Here is a 20,509-nt window from a genome sequence, read left to right as displayed (position 1 = left end):
GCCTTTCCATTGAGAGATCCCAAACTAAATCTAGAAAACAAGGTTAAAAGACTCAGTTAAAACATCCACACACATAGCTGACTGTACAGAGAGATCAGTTTCTTTAGCCATGGAAGCCCAGCTACTTGCAAACTGAAGAAAAGATAGGGAAATACTTTTTCCATTTTTCTGATTTGCGTCAAAATTTCAAACCCTATCAGCTAGCTCTGCAGAGCTGATCACACTTAGGAGGAATCTAACCCTTGTGATCACCAAAGCCAGCTGTTAAGAAGAACAGATATTTAAACAAAACAGCATAAGGAGATACAAATGAGAAAGACATCAGCAGACATAAGTGTGGCAAAGCGCTTTTACATAAAGTGAGATGCTTTTTTTTTTTACTACGGAAATTATGAGATGTTGTAATTAGCATTTGGCCAGCTGGGAGTGGGCATGAAGCATTATATTATTAAAACTGGACTGAAGAAATGTAACAGACCTTTAGTTTTAATTATACATTAAAAGAGTTTTGATTTCCTTAGCCAGTGATCTTTCTAGTTGATGTCAACAGTTTAGTGCCAGACTACTAAGAATGATTGCACACAGTACACTGATTTTTGTGCATTTGTAATTCTTGCAAATAAAACCATGTATCACAGACTAACCTGTTGTTTCTTTCCTTCATCACAATTTCCTTTCAAATATAAATGATATTAATATATATCCTGTAACTACATACATAAGAAGTCCTACTTCACTTGTGAAATAAGCGATGAAAGTCTGTGGCTCATTTTTTTTGAGCAGAGCTAGTTGACTATAAATTAGAAAGCAAAGCAAAAGCTAGCAATTAGAGCTCTAGATAGAAATAATTAGTATCCATAATATGATTGTGTGGGAGGGCAGTTGACAGAGGCAAACACAGAACAAGTTCATTATACCAAAATGAGCTGGTGACAGATCATGTCCTGATGTCCCACTAATGGTCTCATCTCTGCAGTACTGTTCACTTGCCCTTGTTTAGAAACTAATACAGCTAACGCACCATAAACAAACTGCTGCTAACAAACCTACAGAGTAGATGCTACTTAAACCTTTTGAGACCATGTAAAGAAAAGTTGTCTCCACCTCAGCTCCATTTTTGCTTGCTTCTGAGAAAGCAGACCTTGGTGCCTAACCCCAATCACGAGTCCTCCAGGTAGAGCTAGATTCCAGATTTACTGAGGGATGGAGTTTTAGCAGCATCTTCTGCCACCTGTTCAATGGGCTGTTCAGGGTTTCCTCAGTCCAGACACAGACCTCCAGATCTCCCATACATGGCAAAGGGGTCCCCATTGGCTGCAGCCTGCAGTTGTGAGTGCCAGTAGGAATCAAAGTGTCTTGGCAGAGCTCTGCCTATGATTCCTTTGGAAACCTAACCCAGTTTTGGTAATTCCCAGCTCCATGTATTAAAAATGAATGAGGTTAAGTAAAAATAATGAGGTTTTAAATTGTAATATATTTGGAATTGTTTTAATCTGCCTTCTGGTTTTGAGTCTTCAGGGGGCCCTTGTTCAGCTTTTCTTTGCAACCCACAGCATGAGAAACTCATTTATAAAAAATTAGATCAGAAATTCTCCTGTAATCTTGCATTTCCCAGTGCTGGGCTCTCTGGGAAAATGCAACCACCATGATGCTCTGGATGAAACTGCTGCAGTTAGCAACACCACAGCAGTTTCCCTCTCCAAGGGTTACTGCAATTTAGGAGAAACACATTAACAGTAATGTTACCTTCACCTCCCTCATGATGCTAGTGCGGGTAACAAAGAGGTGTAGATGAACCTCGCATGTTGGGCCCTTCACTTACTGGTTATTCAGTAACTTTCCAATTTATAGTGTCAACCACCTGGGGAAGGAACTCTTATTTCTATTCAGAAACTGAGCAGCACAAAACAGGATGGCTTTTCAAACATACCTAGTAACTGGTCATAAACCTCCTCACCTATCTTCAGGCACAGCAGTAGGTAGCAAAGCCCATGCGGCCTGAGTAGGGCTGTGGGCAGCCATGCCACCGGACCGAGCCAGCACCCAGCACCAGCTGAGCCCCCCGGGGCTCCCAGGGGCGCTGAGAAGCAGCGGCTGCCCTGGCCCTTGTGCCCCGAGCTGGGAGCCATGAGCCCGGCGGCCAGGACGAGCCGGTGTCCACCCCGAGCAAGAGGAGGAGGAGGAGGAGATGGAGGAGAGCCACTCTTCGGCACAACCAGCCCCGACGACACTTGCCAGGGCAGGCCGCGGGCCCGCGGCTGGAGGAGTGGACCTGCTCCCGGCCCTCAGCGCCCACCAAGGGCCGCAGCCGGGCGGCGGGGAGTCCCCTGCCCCTTCCACAGCCGCGGCGGGAGCCCCGGGGGGTCCATCGCCCCCGGCACCTCCACCCCCGCTGTAGGGAAGGGCGGGAGGGGACGCGCGGGGCCGGGGGTCCCTGTGAGGCGACCAGCGGGGCAGGGCCGGGAGGGGCCGCAGCGCCCACCCGCCGCCGCCGCCGGGAGCCGGGGAGGGGGGCGAGTCACATGAGCGCGTGTGGCAGCAGCGGAAGGATACCTGGGCTCTGACAAGCCCTCCCGCCCATCGCCGCGGGCCGCTGCCGGGGCGGGGGGCGCCCCTCTCTGCCCGGAGCCCCCTCCTCAGCCCTGCCACCGAGCCAGGGCGGCGAGGCGGCGGGGGGGTAGGAAGACGGCGGGGCGTGCGGGCGGGCCAGAGGCGGGGGCGATGGGGCGGGGACAGAGGCGTCGCGGGGAGGGACTATTTGAGGAGACCCTGGCAGGCTGGTGAGGTGCGGAGTGATCCGGCCGCTGGAGTGAGCGGCCCCGGGCTGAGGCAGAGAAGGGAGGCGAGCCCGCCGGGGCGCCATCCCAGCCGGGGCACTGCGCCTGCGCTGCCTCCCCCTCTCCTCCCCTCCTCCTCCTCCTCCTCCCTGCTGCTGTGTGGGGTGCAGCGGCGCCTGTACTGCTGTTGCCGCCGGCCCCTGCCCCGGGCAGCTTGCCCTCAGCCATGGCTCAGATACTGCCCATTCGCTTCCAGGAGCATTTCCAGGTGAGCGGGGGGGGGGGGCGGCGGATGCCCGGGGACGGGGCTCCCTCTCCTCTGCCTCAGCCCGTCGCTCAGAGCGGGGGGCCCGCGGCCTAGCTGGGGCCGGGGGCGCGCCGAGGCGCGGGGGGGTGCAGGCCGCGGGGGCGCGTCCCGCAGCCCCTGTGGCGGGGGTACCCCTCCCCGCCTCTGGTGCGGGGCCGTCGTCCCGCTGGGCGCCGCGGGTAGGCGCGCGGGACCGAGCCCGCCCCCGGTGTGGGCTGCCGGGGTCCTTTCTCCCTCCGCCCGTCCATCCCCCGGGCCGCCGGTCCGGGCGTGCAGAGCCGCCGCGATTTGTGCAGAGTCACTCGCCGCCTGAGGGACCTCCTGCTCCGGGGAGGTGGGGGGGGGGGGGGCACCGGGCCGGGGCCGGCCTGCTCGCCCCTGGGGCCGCAGGGGCTCCCCCACCTCGGGTTGGGTGGGTGCTTTAATCTTCCAGAGGGATCGAGGTTTTTCTCTCTCTCTTTTTTTTTTTTTTATTTATTTTTATTTTTTTATCTAAACGATCATCAGCCTCCGGATTGCAGAGGTTCCTGGGAACCTCTTTCCGTGCAGCTGTGAATTGGGAGGGAATTGGTGAGAATGAGGTGTAAGAAACCATTTGGACTTAGAAGCTACACAGCCTCTGCCCCTCCTGCCAGTAATAACAATATTAAGAAAAAAAAAAAAGCTCCCTAAAAATGACACAGTTCTGTTCTTTATAGCCTGTGAAAACCATAATGCCAGTGTTGGAAAGGTTCCATGACTAATGGATGCAGCACAGACAAACCGGTTTATCTGTTTCCTTGTGAACTGGTGGTGAGGGAGGGTTGTAAATGGAGTGAGAGAACAGCAATCTCTGAACATGCAGTTTAAGGCAGGAATTAAAGGAATTTGCTAAATGAATGAGAGAACAGGAAGTGGACTTGGCAAGTCATCCTGTCTCTGTACCGCCCCTTTCTGTCAAATCAGGCATCCATTACAAAATATGAACTGGGTATCATCCATCAGTGTGGACTTTGTGCCACTTCAGGCGTTTCAGCTTGGGAAACGGTTATTGCCACTTTCAGCTCCTTCTGGGAAGTGTTTTTCTGCTTGACTGGAAGAACTGATGTGGTCACTCCAGAAGGAGCCCTAGCTTGAAAAACAGTAATAAGACTAGTGAACTCCAGAGGTATCTAATGTCTGTGCTCAAGGGAGCAGGCACACGTGTCTCCTCGGAGTTGTCATGGCTTAAGAGAGTTTAACATAGTGAAGAATTATACTATCACTCCCTGCCCCAGCCAGTGTCTAGTATAGCAGTGATTGTAGTAACCTCAAATGAATCCCGAAGAGTTACAGAACGAATGTGGGAACTGGTAATGTTTGCTCTGCCTGGGTATCTGCAGCATGGTTTTATCAGCTCTAACTTATAATATTATGTGTTGCAAACATCTATAGAGTCATGAATAAACGATACATGGTGGTTATTGTTGACTGGCAGGGAATTAATGAAAAGATAAAGCTTTTGCTTTTCTTCATAGCGCTTCACCCATGTTTTGCTTTATCAGCCTAAGCCCTTCCCCTATTACTTCCAAGAAATCGGCTTGGCTACAGTTAAATTGTCATATTTAAAAATAGTGTAACAGATATACTACACTGCTCTATGATGTTAAATCGAAAGAAGCTACAATTCCTTATAATTGTGCTGTTTCAGTGTTCTTAAATTTTTCTGCACCTTAAGTCGATTTTTGTATTCTGTTTGTACCTGTAGCCATTTTAATTAGTAAGACTTTAAGTGGTTAGAATAGCTGTTAGCACTGTAATTACTCAGTTCCAAATTCAGCCTGTTGCTGATGAAACATTATTTCACTGAAGTTCAGAGTCTTCCCGAGACAGTTGTATGTACTTTACTAAAAAAAGAACTGAAGCATGCAGAAAGTGGTCTCCAGAGAAACTAAACAAGCTGCAGCGCTAAATACCGAACTCTACTCTCCCACTCTTCCTAGCTGTAAGTGGATAAATGGTAGTGTGAAGTGAAACAGCAATCTTGGTCCACATAAAGTTGGAGGGGTACTAGTGATCAGTAGACTGCTGACATTCCTCGTGAAGCTTGTTTTGCTTTGTTGATTATCCTTCTGACTGAACTGTAGCTCCAAGCCTGTGCAGGAGTGACTGCCAGTTGCAGTGCATGTTAAATTTGAAGTTGTATAGCTTGTACATTCAAGTCCTGCATGAGCTGAAAGATGGAGAATAGCTGCAGTGCAAGAAAGCCAGGTCTTGATACAGTAGTAGTCAAGCTGAGAATGAACTCGAGTCCTACTGTTTAGCTCTGTTTAATGCAATTGAACAGTTGCTTTTAGATGTGAACTCTGTAGGTAATAGTCTTCACAAATTCATAAAGAACTTGCATCTTGCTCATTCTTACCACAGAGGATATTATATAGTTAAGTCCCGTAGCAAAGGAGGGGAATAAGATAAGGACTTAGTTTTTATCTGGTGGCTGACCAGCTGCAGCAGTACAAACTCTACCAGCCCTGCTATAGTGAAATACTAGCACACACTACTCTAAGCTGCTGTGATTTAACCAGGTTCTTAACTCCAGTGCTTCTGTTGGAGCAATGAATTATAAATTATTTACCAGACCAAACGCTTTCAAGGGGATTGTAGTTTACAGTGGAAATGCTGTAAAAGACTAAATACACTGGTACATAGACTGGAAGCAGTACTACTGGAATTCGGTGTACAAAGTGTTCTTGACCTAAAATTAAGATTTTCCTTTACTTAGTCATTAGCTTGCTCTTAAAATCTTGTCTTTGTCCCTTTTGGGGCTTTTTTTCAGTTTTCACTAGCAAAAACCTCTGCTTGCCTGCAAGGAAAACTGTTGCTTATACAGAGTCTCGGGTTCCTAGGTTGGGGGCTTCATCCCTTAGATGAAGCTTCATCCCTTAGACACAGGGATCTGTAGACAGGGTTCTGCTTTCTGTTGAGTAACTAATACAGGCTCTTGAGAACAGCCAAGTCGTGAAAAATATTGTGTGCATGACATGCTTTTGACACATAAGTTTTTTGTGTCTTGCTACAGCACTGAGAAGCTGAGGTAGCCTGGTTTTAAACACAAAGGATGTAGAATTACTTCTGTCATTTTCTGGACAAAAACACTTTCTATTTGGATAGTCTGAGATGTCTTGTTAAGAATTACTATCTGTTGTGCAATGGGCGTGGCTGAGCTGAAGTGTGATGGCTTTCATGAGTTTGCTTTGGCTAGACATGTGGACTTAAAAAGCACTCAGGACGTTTGCAAGCTGTAAATGACTTTTCAGACTTGTATTCAAAAGGTGGGGCTAAATATCATGACCTGATTCAGGTATTTAGTATTGAAGAGACCATATTTGCTCACTGGATTGAAAAGTGCCTTGCATGTGGTAGGGAGACTCAAATCATTAGATGATCTAATAATCCTCATCACAGATAGACAGGGACAGATTTTTGTGTAGGGGAGTAATTGTCACCTGAGATGAAAGCCCAGTTGCAACTGCAGTAAAACCTGTGAGCTGGTGGTCTTGCATGTTTCAACGCCTTATACTTCCTTGATGTCCCTCACGTGTCAAGATGGGAATTGTGGCAGGAGATGAGGTGAGGGTGGGCAGTTGAGAGGGGGTGTCTGACAGCTATATGCAGATCCTTATTGGGCATGATTATAACTTTATATAGTCACATGACTAAAAGAGTTCTGAGAAACTGTATTACTGTGTTCTTGGTTTGTATTGTGCTTTAAATGGTATATGCTTACAGAGCTTTTAGCAGGCAGTTTTTAATTGGATATCTGTAGCCTCCATCCAAGCCTTACTCTTTTCTAATGGGCTTAAAAAAATAGTTGATCATCTCTAAAAATAAATACACTAGAGCTGTATGGCATAAAGCTGAAATGCGGTATTTAAGGAACCATGGAGGGATCTCAAATTCAGAGTTCTACTGACTGCAGCACTTAGCTGGTGGTAGGTTCCAAGTACTGGAATGTCAGTATTAAACAGACAGTAAGTTAGGCTGATTCCCATTAGAGAAATGGACTTAGTTTGAGAACTGGTAGTGTCAGTGTCTGAGTTGGTCTGGGCTGGCTCAGCCTTAATCACTGCACGCCACAGAAAGGGAGATGCTTTAGTACGTCCAATATTTAGTGGAACAGAATCACGCCGGTCAAGTAGAATTGGGAAACACTAGATCTCAGATTAATAGCTGTATTTCATCCCAAGTGTAGGACTTGCATTTCTTCATTCAGGTTGAGAATCAACTAAAACATCTCAGGCTAATCTTTACTGTGTCAGTAAGTTCTGTGAAGCAAAAATCGTTTTCTCGTTCATTCAGCCTGATAGTGAAGATAGTTCTACACCCTGAAAGTAGATAATGATGTTAGGGCATGAATGGGTAGGAGAGGCGTTACGCTGTTACTTGAATAGGTCAAGCTGAAGCACAGTGATTGAGAAGAGACCTTGAAGAGGCTGTGTTTCCACTTTGGTACTCTGGAAATATGTCTGAATTTGGATCAATTAAAGCAAGTTAGGAACTTGGCTATACTGCAGTTAAACCTCTTGACCACTCTTGTGACGTTTAATTTAGTCTCTTAGAATGAGCTATGCTCTATTGGTAGATGAATTCGGATCGTGCTCAGGTGTGTACTACGTGATCATGTAATTTGTCACAATAAGTGGACGTTGTCTGGTCTAGAGTCTGTAGCCAAGAACAGTGGAATTAAGAGCCCATCATTTATTCCTCTGTTCAAGGTCACAGTTGATGGAGCTACAATTTGCATGTTTATTGGGTACTAGAACTTTCTTTGTTAGATAGAAAAGCACCTGAGTTGTCCTGATACAGAGACTTCTTACTGCCACAGAAGCCCGTACTAGCCCCATGCCCAGTGGACTTGTTTTCAAAACTCTAGTTGCAAGAAGCTTCTGCTGATCTTGTATAAACTTTGATTCTCTTTTGGAATGAATGGCATCTACTGAAGTTTACTGGTGTGTATTGAAGTATTTACCGATAAAGTGAAGTGTTAGCTGAATGGGTCTCAATTTTGCTGAGGGGCAGTTGCAGGAGGGAGTAAATGTCTTTTTGCACGTGTGTACATTTGGCTTGTATTGCATTACTGAAATTTGAGTACGTTGAGATCAGCAGTTACCGAGCTGAATAGCTAGCTCTTCATTAGTAAGCTGAATTGAAAACAAACAATTCTGGGGCGTTCTTGGGCACAGTCCTGACACACCATGCACCTAGGTATCTCTGTTACGTACCCGATTTATGATTTCGTGAGTAGCTTTACAGAAGCTGTAACAAGCCATGATCAGCCAGATCAGAACAGACTAAAACTGTGTTTGTGAAACCATCATGGGAGTTGTTGCTTAAGGGGTTTAGTCTGTTGTCTGGTCCTGGTGTCTATTGAAGGTCCTGGTGGTATGTATCAAAGGAATCTAATGACTCGGTGCTGGTGGTAGTTTTCATCCTGTCTCCTTGAGGGCAGTCATTCTTCACTTGCAGTGCACTGAAAAGCAGTATAGGTTAATCCCTTAAGAAGCATGAGTGAAGCTGATACAGTTCCTTTGCTTGAAAAGCATTGCTCTGGGGCATAAAGCAGGTGCTCAGGCTTGTCACAGTTACTGTTATATAAAATGCAGCTTGCATACATACCAGGCTGGGGTGTGCTGCATAGGTAAATCTGATTTACTGCAGACCAGTTGAAACAGTGATACTCGTTCACTGCCACCTCCTGTTAAGCTGAAATTGGAAGTGAATGGAAACAAAGTTAACATAAAAGGGTGAAAATAAGAAATAGCCATCTTTGAGGGCAGTCTATTCAGCAGCACAAAATGACTTTTAAGTTACATAAAAAGTCACTGCTTTGTACCTACTGTCATATGATTGAGTGCAAGTTATGTTTTGAGAGTTGGACGTAAGGCTGGAGGGGGGTGGCATTGAAATCCCTGCCTTTGAGCAAAATGGCATGACATCTTGGGCAAGGAGAGATGGACTGATTATTTTAATACATCTTTCCTACCTTTTACTGGTAAATTCTAAGAAGCAAGATGCGTAAGTTGGTTGTAAAAACAGGCCGACTTGATATGTGCTATGTAGACTTAATTCCATAATGTTGGTAGGGGTGGGTTGCATGAGAGTAATTGGTTCTTACCATAAGACCTGCTGATGCTATGTGTTGTAGTTCTGCCACTTAATAAAATTTTAATATCAAATTTACCAGCCTTGCTAAATCTGGAATAGTGTTGCTGTTGATGATATACAGCCTATCACATTATTAGAACTAAGTTAAGCAATAAATGCTTAAGTTAAAACTCCTTTCAGTTTGCATCAATAACACAACTTTGGAACCTCTTTAGGACTTGAATATTAAGAATTGTGTACTTCTTTACCTATGGAACAAAGAGAATCGGAAGACAAATCATAGCTCCATAATATACACTCTTGTCAGAGAAATATGCCAGTCTTGTATTTTCTTCTGGAGGGGACTTTAGATGTAGAGGCTTGAGTTAAACCTTCTACATTAGAAGGATAATAAAGCACTCTTCCGTCTTTCTAGCTCCAAAATTTGGGCATTAACCCAGCAAACATTGGATTCAGCACTCTAACAATGGAATCTGACAAGTTCATCTGCATCAGGGAGAAAGTGGGAGAGCAGGCACAAGTAGTGATAATTGACATGAGCGATCCAACAACACCCATCAGACGTCCAATTTCTGCCGAAAGTGCCATCATGAATCCAGCCTCTAAAGTAATTGCACTAAAAGGTGAGTTACCCTTTGTTACTGCAGTATGAAACCTACTGTTTAGCTGTATTACTGCTTACATGTGCTCGTAAGCGTAAGATTTATGTAGATTTTCAAAGGACAGTGTACGTGAGGCTGAATATTCTTGCATGCTGTATTTTTGGCAGTGGAGTTTTCAGTAATCTTGGGATGATTTGCCTCCAGGTAGGTGTGAGATGCTTGGGCCTGGCGCTGCAGCCTCCTATTCTCACTGACGACCAGGTCAACATATGCTATACTTTCCCTTTAAACAGGTGGTGTAAACATAATGGACACTTGTGAAGATGAATAGGAGTGTGAAGCAATTCTTACTGTCTGCTCTGGCCCTTTCTTGTAGCTCTGAAGAGATTACTAGATATCACCAAAATGTCATAAGGATGGCCAGTAACTGTGAAAGTCTGAATGTACAAGCATGTTAAGTTTGGCAATAGTGAGATCTTGCAGATAGAAGACCTCTGCTTACCTGTGGTGTTGATACTGCCTTTAAGTAGCACTGAGCTTGAAGAAATGATTTTTAATAAATTTCTGGCTCTTAAATGACCAAATTCTGCTGTTTAATCCCAATAACTGTTACTATGTACTTTTCTTCCTGCATCTTATCTAAACAGATGGTGAGTGAACTTTGTCATGACGTTTCATGTTCGGTAGTACAGAGTGGTCTAATCTCATAAAAAGTACTGAACTTTAAGGTAGCCATTTGACAGTTCACTTCATAGCCAGGTGAGGGATCTCAATCCTCAGCTGGTATTAAAGTAAACATGTTCTCCATTGGCTTGTTGCTAACCGTTTGGCTGCTTTGACTATTGACTGTACCAAGTGAAGAAGTGTGCTCTTTGTGTATGTGTATACGTGATGGAAGTACAGTTGATAGACAAAACCAAGTTGCAATATTTTTATGAGAGACCTCTGCTAGCATGTCTTGTGTGCTATTAATTTCTGCCTAAGTGTGGTTTTTTTATTGTGAGAAATCATGTTGAAATTACTTAGGGGTCCAAGAAATAACTGTCCTCAGAACTGACACAAAACCTGTAACTTCTTGTCTTTGATCTCAGGCTTATATTGACATTAGGGGGAAACTAATGTGTTAATCACAAATTCAGCTGAAGTCAAACTTTCAGTTAAGATGCTTACACATCTTGCAAAGGACTGCCTTACTTGGCGTGTGGGTAAAGGTAACAATGAAAAAATAACTTCAAATCTAGCAAGAGTTCACTGTCCTTAATCTTGGACCCGTTTAAACAAACCATACTGGCAAGGAAGTTGCCTTTTCTATACTAGCAGAGCTTCATCTAGCTCTTAAAAGGAAACTACATCATCTGGTTTTAAAACTAAGCTACTACCTAAATGGATCATCATTAGCTTTGAAGAACAGAGCTTTATTCTTGCCAAGGTTAAGACTTGCTCAAAAGGAGTATTGTTCTATCTGTGCAGAGTGAATAAGCTTGTCCTCTGAACAGATAAGGTTGAGTGAATGATGTCACATTGACATGCAAAGTTGTGTTGTCAGGTACTGCAAACTTAATCTCTTCTTCTGTGAGTAAGCTAATGACTGAGAGGTTGGGTGGAAAAGAGGATGAGTGGAGCTCATGATAACCAGCAGAACTACGGTGAACTGCACTGAAGACATGGTTCAAATCAGTCTGTCACTCCAGACTTTTCCCTGATGATTGACTGAGGCTTCAGTAGTCAAATCTGTTGCATATTGTGACAGTGTGCCATGATTGGGAGTTGCTGATAATCTAAGGATTATTGAGCAATAAACATACCAACCCACCCTCAGAAAAAGAAATGAAATGTTTTTTGATTTAAACTGAAATACAGTATGCACAATTTCATTTCTGGATTGCACGTGGCATTCTCCTGGTGTACTGAGCTTTATGCTTTGGCCTTGTGTTTGTGATTTTCTTGCTTTGCTCTGTGCCGAGAGTACTCCCCTGTTGGTATAAGTGGAGAATGCAGCACTCGGGTGCTTCCATTCTTTCTAGAATGGAGAAACTTCATGCTCCAGTGAACTGAAATGTAAATTCTTGTGCCAGTGTTCAAAAACCAAATCTGCTTACTTGACGACACTTGTAGAGAATGGTCTTCAGTAGACTAATCAGTCTGGTAGCTTGATCAGAAGAACTTATGTAAGAGTGTAGCTTCTTCTCAGATCTTGACCTTAGAAAGTGTTCAAGTAGACATAAGATTCAAACTTATGCTTGCCCTCACTATGACTTTTTAGCAGGTTTTGCTTTCTCAGTCCAAATGTTTTTTTTTCCAGTTTAATTAGTTTAGAGTTCTGAAGTTTGATTGTGTTGCCAACACTTAAACTGTATTGCTGAATGACTTCTGTGGCCCCCAACGTCAAGAGCTAGCTGCCTAATGAAGCTTCTAAAACCATTTCCAACTGTAACACAGCAGTCAGATTTAGTCTAGAAAATAGATAAGCATGAGCTTTTAGCTCATTTTAGTAGCTTATTGGTTCCTTCTGCATTCTTAAAACTAGGAAGGATATTCTCCTTTCTTTTCAGAAAGACTGACTGTGAGAGCGGTTTCTGTATGCACATGCTGGTATTCCTGTTCAGATGGTGACTAGAGCCCTTCCAGAACTACTTGTCTGCCTTCTGCATGCAAGGCAGCACACTGTGGAAGTTCCGAAAGCAATTGCTTAATAGCATCAGTCCACTGCTGGACAAATTGTCCAATACAGTAAATATGCTGTTTGCAGCTATCAGTTTATAACTGATGTTAGGCCTGGGCTTATTGTATTTGTATAATACAGTAACTGCATGTAAAGAACAAGGTGGTCAGAAACAGGCTGCTTTTGGTCCCAGGAGAGCTAGCAAGCTGTCCTAGAAACTAGTTGATCAGGTTAATAGTTCTTTATGCAGCTAACCCAGGGAGCATAAACACTGCCTGTGGTAACTTTGAAGGCTTGTGTTATCTCTTGGCACTGCATTAAACTAATACAGTCAATTTACTGTATAAATTATACTAAAATGTTATAGAATGGTCCAAGAAATGTATTAACTTGGGGTTAGTATCTCTTGAAAATGATTCCTCAGTGGCTAGCAGCCTTCATATATCAAAATTTTCCAGTAGAAGGAACGTCTGTCTACCAGTTTGACAGTCAGAAGTGTTACAAACAGGGAAAACACTTCTGAAAAGTGGATAGAAATAATGGCATTACAAGCCAATACTCTAGCAGTCTGAGTGGGTGTCTTGTGAACAGAAAACAATATTTCTAGACATGAGTAGTCTCATCTGCAGTGAATTAAAACATCACATTGGCTTCCTGAAAGGATTATAGTCCCATATTTTTTGTATGGATTGGTTCAATTAACATTAGTTTTAAGTCTACCCTTACTAGAGTTAAGGCTTCTGGTAGTTAAAAGGAATACTAAAGTAAAGATTAAACCTGCAGTATAGTTACCTACATAACACAGTGGTAACCTTAACTGGAACTAAAGCTCCAAACCTTTCTGTAATCTTTCTGAACTTTTGACTGTTGTTCTCAATAGGCACTTGTGTTACTGCTGCACAGAGCCCATCCATCTCCTAGTAAAGTGCACAGTTTGTTCAAAAGAAAAATGGCTGAAAACCACAGCCTCCATTCTATCTTGAGCTGTTGCAAGTGTTGCGCTGTTGGGCTCAGTCCAGGTCATCTACAGCTACTAGATTGACACAAACTGGAGTCATTCATTCTATTAATTATACCAAATGACACCTGGTAGACACCAATAACTTGGTATACCGGTGCTGCTACCTAAACTAGGGCTACAGAGCTTAGACTGTATTTCAACTACAGCTTATAGTTAATTAAATTGTTAATACTTGTCAGATGTTGCATTGTCCTTGTAAGTGTCCATAAGAAGTAGACCTTTTTTTCTTCAGAGATGGTAGAAGTGTTGGGGTTAGAGAAAGGATTCTGTTTAATAAGGGTTGAGTATCAGAGGAGACTCAGGTGTGACAGGAAACTAACCCTTTCTGTAATATCACTGGAATAGTGGGTTAAACAGGGTGCTTGTAAATATGCAGACTATAGGATGGCCGTTGTGATAATCTATCTATGATGTTTTGTCATACTAGCTGGGAAAACACTTCAGATCTTTAACATTGAGATGAAAAGTAAAATGAAAGCCCACACAATGGCAGAGGAAGTGATCTTCTGGAAATGGATATCTGTGAATACAGTTGCATTGGTAACGGAGACAGCAGTCTACCACTGGAGCATGGAGGGAGAATCACAACCCCAAAAGATGTTTGACAGGCATGCTAGTCTTGCAGGCTGCCAAATCATCAATTACAGAACAGATGAACACCAAAAATGGCTGCTACTGATAGGAATTTCAGCACAGGTAAGTTACCTGGAAATAATAACATGCTATGAAAACAGTTGGGAGAGCCCTGGTCCTGCTTCACTTAATAGCTGCTATAGTTTCTTAACTTTGGTTTCTATAGATCAAAAATTAGAAGATACCTCTTTTGTGTAGAAATAATCTGAGCTTTATTGCAATTAAAGTGTTGGAGGAGGGGGTGAGTGGCATTGGCTGCTTTTTAGTTTACTGTCCCAAAGGTATTGCTATAAACATCTGAAATCTTATCTCTAAAAGCTGACCTTTCTTTTTTCCAGCAAAATCGTGTGGTTGGTGCAATGCAGCTGTATTCAGTTGATAGAAAAGTCTCCCAACCTATAGAGGGCCATGCAGCAGCTTTTGCAGAATTCAAAATAGAGGGAAATGCCAAACCTTCTACCCTCTTCTGTTTTGCTGTGAGGAGTCCTGCAGGGGGCAAGGTAAAGTCTGCTGCTGTTTTCCTGTTCTGCTGTAGCAGAACTCTGTACTAATAGAGGTTCAGTGATCACAGTTTAGTGCATGCTCTCTGGACGGTTTGGGAGCCATTTGTGCAGCATTATTTGGTCAGCATCAAAATGCTTTCTTTCAATAGGATAGAAACTGCAAAAAGTCTTGAGTTGCTTGGGTGAAACTTGAACATAAGAACAAACGTAGATGCAACAAGAACAGAGTTCAGGGTGTTAAGCTGATCCTTTAACCCATGTGTTTTTTTGTGTGTATGAAGCCAAGTCATTTAAGCAGCCTTTTGCTTCTTGAATTTAGTACAGAGAGACTAGATAAGTCTCAATGCTGTAGGTAGGTTGTTTGCATCAAACTGACAATGGACTTCAATAGCAGTTGAATATGCTACAACTGCAGAGCAGTCTGTAAAGAGCTGAGGTAACACTAAAATGTTGTGAGCTTTTTAGTCTTGTCCTTAAATTGTTGATGTAGCGACAAGTCTCACTTAATATCTTCAACAAGTTGTCTTGAATAGAAACATATTCTGTAGTCTGCTTCCATAGAAAGTGTGTGGGTTTTTTTTTGTTAATCTTTTCCTCATTTTTACTTTATCAAGTTCTAGAAGACTTTTTCCCCCTAAAATATTTGGAGCACAGCTCCCCAGACTGTGTTGGTTCAGGACTGGGCAGGTATTCGTCAGCCAAGTATGACAAGTCAACTTCAGTAGCATATCTGAAGAGAGAAACTTCTTTCATGTGGCTGTACTTGCAGGAAATCTTGTGACATGTACTTTTTTCTTCCTAGCTACACATAATTGAAGTAGGTCAGCCAGCTACTGGAAATCAGCCATTTGTTAAGAAAGCTGTTGATGTGTTTTTCCCACCTGAGGCACAGACAGACTTTCCTGTGGCAATGCAGGTAAATATTTGACCCCCAAACCCCAACTTTATAGCCTAGTAAGTAGTTGCCATCTCTGTTGTAAAGAATGATTTCTACTGGTGCTTAGCTGTCGTTCCTCCTAGTTCTGGGAGGGGTGTTAGTAGATTTATGGGAGGTAGCCTGGACATTAAAACAGTAACTCAAACAAATACATAGGCTGTTCCTGTATTTGTCCAGGTATGTCAACTTAGGGTTTTATTAAAAAAAAACCAAAACAAAACAACCAAACCAAACAACGCCCCGCCCAGCAATTCCCTGCCAAGAAAACTCATAATCATCAACAAAAAAAAACAATCCATGAAAACCCCGAATAGTGTCCTCCAGTAGAATGCCTCTAACATTGCTTTGGCTATTGAACTTCCTACTGGTGTTCAGGTTTATAGATAAAAATGTTACAAGACTTGATGTAGCTTCACACAAAAGTGGCATTTCATCTACAGTAGATCTTGCTAAGAGACAAATGGAGTTGGGGAGTCCTATATCAGCATACCTCCTGTCACAGAGAAGGTGACTTGGGAAACCGGTGGGAAGTTCTTTAGGAAAGAGTGTATCTGGTTGCCTTGACAGACCAAATGTCACTCACCATGTCTGTAGGGCTAGACATTGTGTAATAGAAGCAAACTATCTCAGAGCATGCAACTGCTGACCAGTCTAATAGACCAGCTTCACAAATGAATCAAGAGATGTCTTAAACTAAACAAAGCTGTCCACATGGCAGGACTCATGTGGCTCTGTACTTCAGCTTGAGGCTTAATTAACAAAACATCTGAAGACTTGTTCCAAAATGGAATTCCTTCTTTGACTGAAGACCATTTTGGCTTGAGAGCCTCCCCAGTTTAAGTGACTTGGCAGGTAAACTGGGATACTCTATAGCTTGGTTTAGGTTCTGCTGGTGCTTTGGGTAGGCCTTGTTGGAAGTGCGATTATCTCATTAATTTCTGAAAATAAACTTGTACTGACATATCTAGTCTATAATGCTAATTATGCCCCAGCTTTCTTCCTTAGCCTGGCTCATTAGGATGAGGAGTATGTCCTTTGCTGCAGGTGTATTTTAATTTGCCTTCAGTCTCTCTATTCAGTGGAGCTGTCTCCAAATGGCTAACAAAGCTATTCATTGCTTTGAGTCTGTAAGGAAGAAGCCTGAAGCTATATTTGTTCTTAGTGTCAGTGCAAAGGCATGTCACTGCTGTACTGTCTTGTGACTAGGCTAAAGGCAGCTGTCTTAACTGTTACAGTCTTAGTCTTGACTGATAAAAACTCATCTTTTTGCAGATTGGAATTAAGCATGGTGTTATCTACCTGATCACAAAGTATGGATATATTCACATGTATGACTTGGAGTCTGGAGTGTGCATCTACATGAACCGTATTAGTGCTGATACTATCTTTGTCACAGCTCCTCATGAACCTACCTCAGGCATTATTGGTGTGAACAAAAAAGGACAGGTAACAAATCAGCATTCTGGTGTTGAGCCTTCTAAAGCTCAGATGGAATGTAACGAACCTAATGAGTGGTTTGATGCAACTATTGTCATGGAAGGGAGCAAGTAGCAAGTTTAGTCAGTTTTTACCTCTCCTAGTACGGAACTGTTTGGGGAAGAACTTGTTTTGTTAGTTACCTACTACTGCACTGATGGGCTGCAGTTTGGTTGCTATATTTCATAGTTGTGGAAAGGACAGTACTCTATGCCTTTTGTCATTTCCAGGTGCTTTCTGTATGTGTTGAGGAAGACAACATAGTGAACTACGCTACGAATGTTCTGCAGAATCCTGACTTGGGACTGCGTATGGCTATACGTAGTAATCTAGCTGGGGCAGAGGAATTATTTGCCAGAAAGTTCAACACACTGTTTGCTCAAGGAAACTATGCAGATGCTGCTAAAGTAGCTGCATCTGCACCAAAGGTAAGTAATTCCAAAGGTAAAGCTTAGAAGTCATGGGGATTTGCCTTAGCTTGGTGGACTTGCTTAGCTTACTTGCATTTCAGTACTTGACAGTGAAAAACTGAAGTACTGAAATGCTAGCCTTAGTTCTCTGCAGGTGGGTGGTGGTTCTGACTAACTCACTCTTGTATCCCATAAAGGAGTATCTGCTATATTTTCCAGCCATAGATAGGACTTGCTGTGGCCACTGGCTTCTTGCTAGAATGTCATTGGTCTGAAGATCTCCACCCTGAAGGCTTAAGAGTAGATGCTTCAGTGTATAGCTTAACACCTGTTTTTTGACTTATACTATTCAGCCTTCATCAATTAAAATTTCCTTCTGTCTTGTGCCTCTTCAGGGAATTCTACGTACCGGTGATACAATCAGGAAGTTCCAGAGTGTACCAGCTCAGCCTGGGCAGGCCTCTCCTCTGCTGCAGTACTTTGGAATATTGCTTGACCAGGGACAGCTGAACAAGTTTGAGTCTCTGGAGCTCTGCCGCCCTGTCCTACAGCAGGGCCGCAAGCAGCTTCTGGAGAAGTGGCTGAAGGAAGACAAGGTAGGCTCGATCATGACACTGGCTTAATTCTGTTGTCTTGTAACAACGGAGTGTGAACAATATTTTTGTTGATCCTACATCTCTGAATTCTTTTGCTTGACAAAATACTGCTTCTGACTTCAGCTGGAGTGCTCAGAGGAGCTGGGAGACTTGGTGAAGACAGCTGACCCAACCCTTGCACTCAGTGTCTATCTTCGTGCTAATGTGCCAAACAAAGTGATTCAGTGCTTTGCTGAAACTGGTCAATTCCAGAAAATAGTGCTGTATGCTAAAAAGGTAAAGTTGTTTATCACAACCTGCTAGACTCTATCTTGTTTAATGTGTACATTCTCAAGCTATCTTCCATGAGATAAGTTTGGTTCCTGTCATTTGAGATTGATAAGTAGGTAAGATTGAGAAACAGTGTTTTCTTCATTGTTATACACAATAATTCGCACTATAACTAAGGTCTGAGCAGTCTGCAAAATAATTCAGAACATCCAGAATTTTGAGCTGCTAAATTAATGGACTGGCTCAAGCTTATTCTAGAGAATAAAGATAAGATGGTTCCTAAATTTATAAGACTTATTGTTTGGATACATTTCAAAACAATTTGCCTGATGTCCACTTGTAAGTTTAGGACCTTATTTGACAGATATTACCTAAAGATTGTTGAAAGATTTATCCCTAGCAGTTTTCTTAATTAACAATAGAAATTCTCTGGCACAAGTTCAGTTACTAAGTAGGTGAATACTGAATTTCTGTGTCAACAGACAAGCAGCGCTTTTGTCTGGGAATTTCTGGAAGATGGGGGATGGGCTTAGCAACCTCACAGCAGTACATAGTGCCTATGCTAAGGAATTTGAAGGCTTAAAAGATGTGTAAAGGTTCCTAGGTATGCATGACTGTTTCCAAAATCTCTAGGTTGGCTATACCCCAGACTGGATCTTCTTACTGAGAAGTGTGATGAGAGTCAGTCCAGAGCAAGGCCTACAGTTCTCTCAGATGCTGGTACAGGATGAGGAGCCACTGGCTAACATTAACCAGGTGATGCCTACAACAAGAGTACTGGTCTCTTTCTAGACAGAGGTAATAGCATAGTTTTGGGGACTGGTAAGGCCAGTTCAGGTCTTAATTGACTTGGCTAGAAAAGTTACTAAACTAGTCAAGTTTGGTTGCTGTTAAGTCTTTAGAGGCAAGTGTGCTCTTAAGTTCTTGTGGAAGCTTTCTGGCTTACTGCTGTAATATTGGTAGTGGATCTGCCACAGTCTTAGTGTAAACAATAGAGTGCTACTGTCTTACTGTTGGCTTTAACGGAGCTTACATTAACTCCTCCCTTGCTGAGAATTTACAGGAAGATGAACAAATACACCTAAGTTCAGTGCTGGCTGCCAGTGGCCACTTCTAGTTAAATGGGTAGAGAAATAAGGCAACAATTTGCATCAAATAATTGCAGCTGCTTAGAAATTTTCTAAGTGTTAGATTTTCTTTAGCAAGTATCCCAACAAGAAAGAAGGAATGGGATTTGCATGCTGTGTTAAAACTAAACAGTGGGTGGAAAATCTGGCATAATGGCTCAAAGTAATGTGCTGCTTACATTCTAGAGAAAAAGACGACAGAGTGGGAAACTTGTCTACTACCAGGGTGGTAATCCTCTGAAAACAAAGGGAATATAGCATGCCAGGTGCTGTGAGCTCCTGTTTTAACCTTCTAGCTAGACCTTTAACATATACAGAAAAATGTGCACGTGTGTATCTAGACCCCCTTTTCTAACTTGACCAATCTCAACAGATTGTGGATGTGTTCATGGAGAACAGTCTTATTCAGCAGTGCACATCCTTTCTGTTGGATGCCCTGAAAAATAACCGCCCTGCAGAAGGCCACCTTCAGACTCGTCTCCTGGAAATGAATTTGATTCATGCCCCTCAGGTAAGACCTCTTAACCTAGTTCCTCCAAAAAGTGAAGGAGAGACAGTAGTAGGCTTGCACAGTAATGTGATGTCTAATACTGACTTATAAGTAATTTAGCAATATCAAAGACTACTAATGAGTCACGGCTGTGACTTTTCAACAACTTTTAGGCTGAGCTGCTACGGTTCTCTGACAGTCTGAATATGAAATGTAACCTCCTAGGTTGCAGATGCCATTCTTGGAAACCAAATGTTTACACACTATGATCGTGCTCATATTGCCCAGTTATGTGAAAAAGCAGGTTTGCTCCAGCGAGCTTTGGAACACTACACTGATCTCTATGATATTAAACGTGCTGTTGTTCATACTCATCTCTTGAATCCTGAGGTAAGTCTCTTGTACAGGGTAAGAAAATGAAAGCTTAAGTAAAATGAACACCCTTTAGCACTTGTGTAGCTACCAAAATCCCTGCAGCCACTGAGATGCTTTGTAGGTACTGAAGTAGCACATGTAGCTATGTTTCAAAAAAATTGTCCAATTAATGATTAAACTGTAATCTGTATTTTCAGTGG

The 20,509-nt window shown here is 43.0% G+C and overlaps 1 protein-coding gene across 5 annotated transcripts in view; it reads left to right on the top strand.

Annotated features, from left to right (window-relative positions):
• The first annotated feature begins 2,772 nt into the window (after positions 1–2,772).
• The window catches only part of CLTCL1 (clathrin heavy chain like 1), a 38,650-nt gene continuing 20,913 nt past the window's right edge, over positions 2,773–20,509 (top strand). For 3 of the 5 annotated variants that reach the window (XR_005102237.1, XR_005102234.1, XM_037375238.1), the window contains exons 1-13: positions 2,773–3,045; positions 9,623–9,830; positions 10,457–10,459; positions 13,920–14,188; positions 14,464–14,625; positions 15,431–15,544; positions 16,838–17,011; positions 17,272–17,469; positions 17,847–18,047; positions 18,171–18,323; positions 18,951–19,073; positions 19,818–19,955; positions 20,160–20,324. Coding sequence is in view for 1 of the 5 variants with exons in the window: in XM_037375238.1 (XP_037231135.1) it covers positions 3,004–3,045; positions 9,623–9,830; positions 10,457–10,459; positions 13,920–14,188; positions 14,464–14,625; positions 15,431–15,544; positions 16,838–17,011; positions 17,272–17,469; positions 17,847–18,047; positions 18,171–18,323; positions 18,951–19,073; positions 19,818–19,955; positions 20,160–20,324 (1,950 nt within the window). In the remaining 4 variants the exon portion in view is untranslated. The remainder of the gene's footprint in view (positions 3,046–9,622; positions 9,831–10,456; positions 10,460–13,919; positions 14,189–14,463; positions 14,626–15,430; positions 15,545–16,837; positions 17,012–17,271; positions 17,470–17,846; positions 18,048–18,170; positions 18,324–18,950; positions 19,074–19,817; positions 19,956–20,159; positions 20,325–20,509) is intronic. The other 2 variants (XR_005102235.1, XR_005102238.1) reach the window with 2 other exon arrangements.

This window comes from Falco rusticolus, chromosome 1 (assembly GCF_015220075.1).
Source record: "Falco rusticolus isolate bFalRus1 chromosome 1, bFalRus1.pri, whole genome shotgun sequence".
NCBI lineage: Eukaryota > Metazoa > Chordata > Aves > Falconiformes > Falconidae > Falco > Falco rusticolus.
Note: the sequence above shows the minus strand (reverse complement) of the source record. Positions and strands in the feature narration are given on the sequence as shown.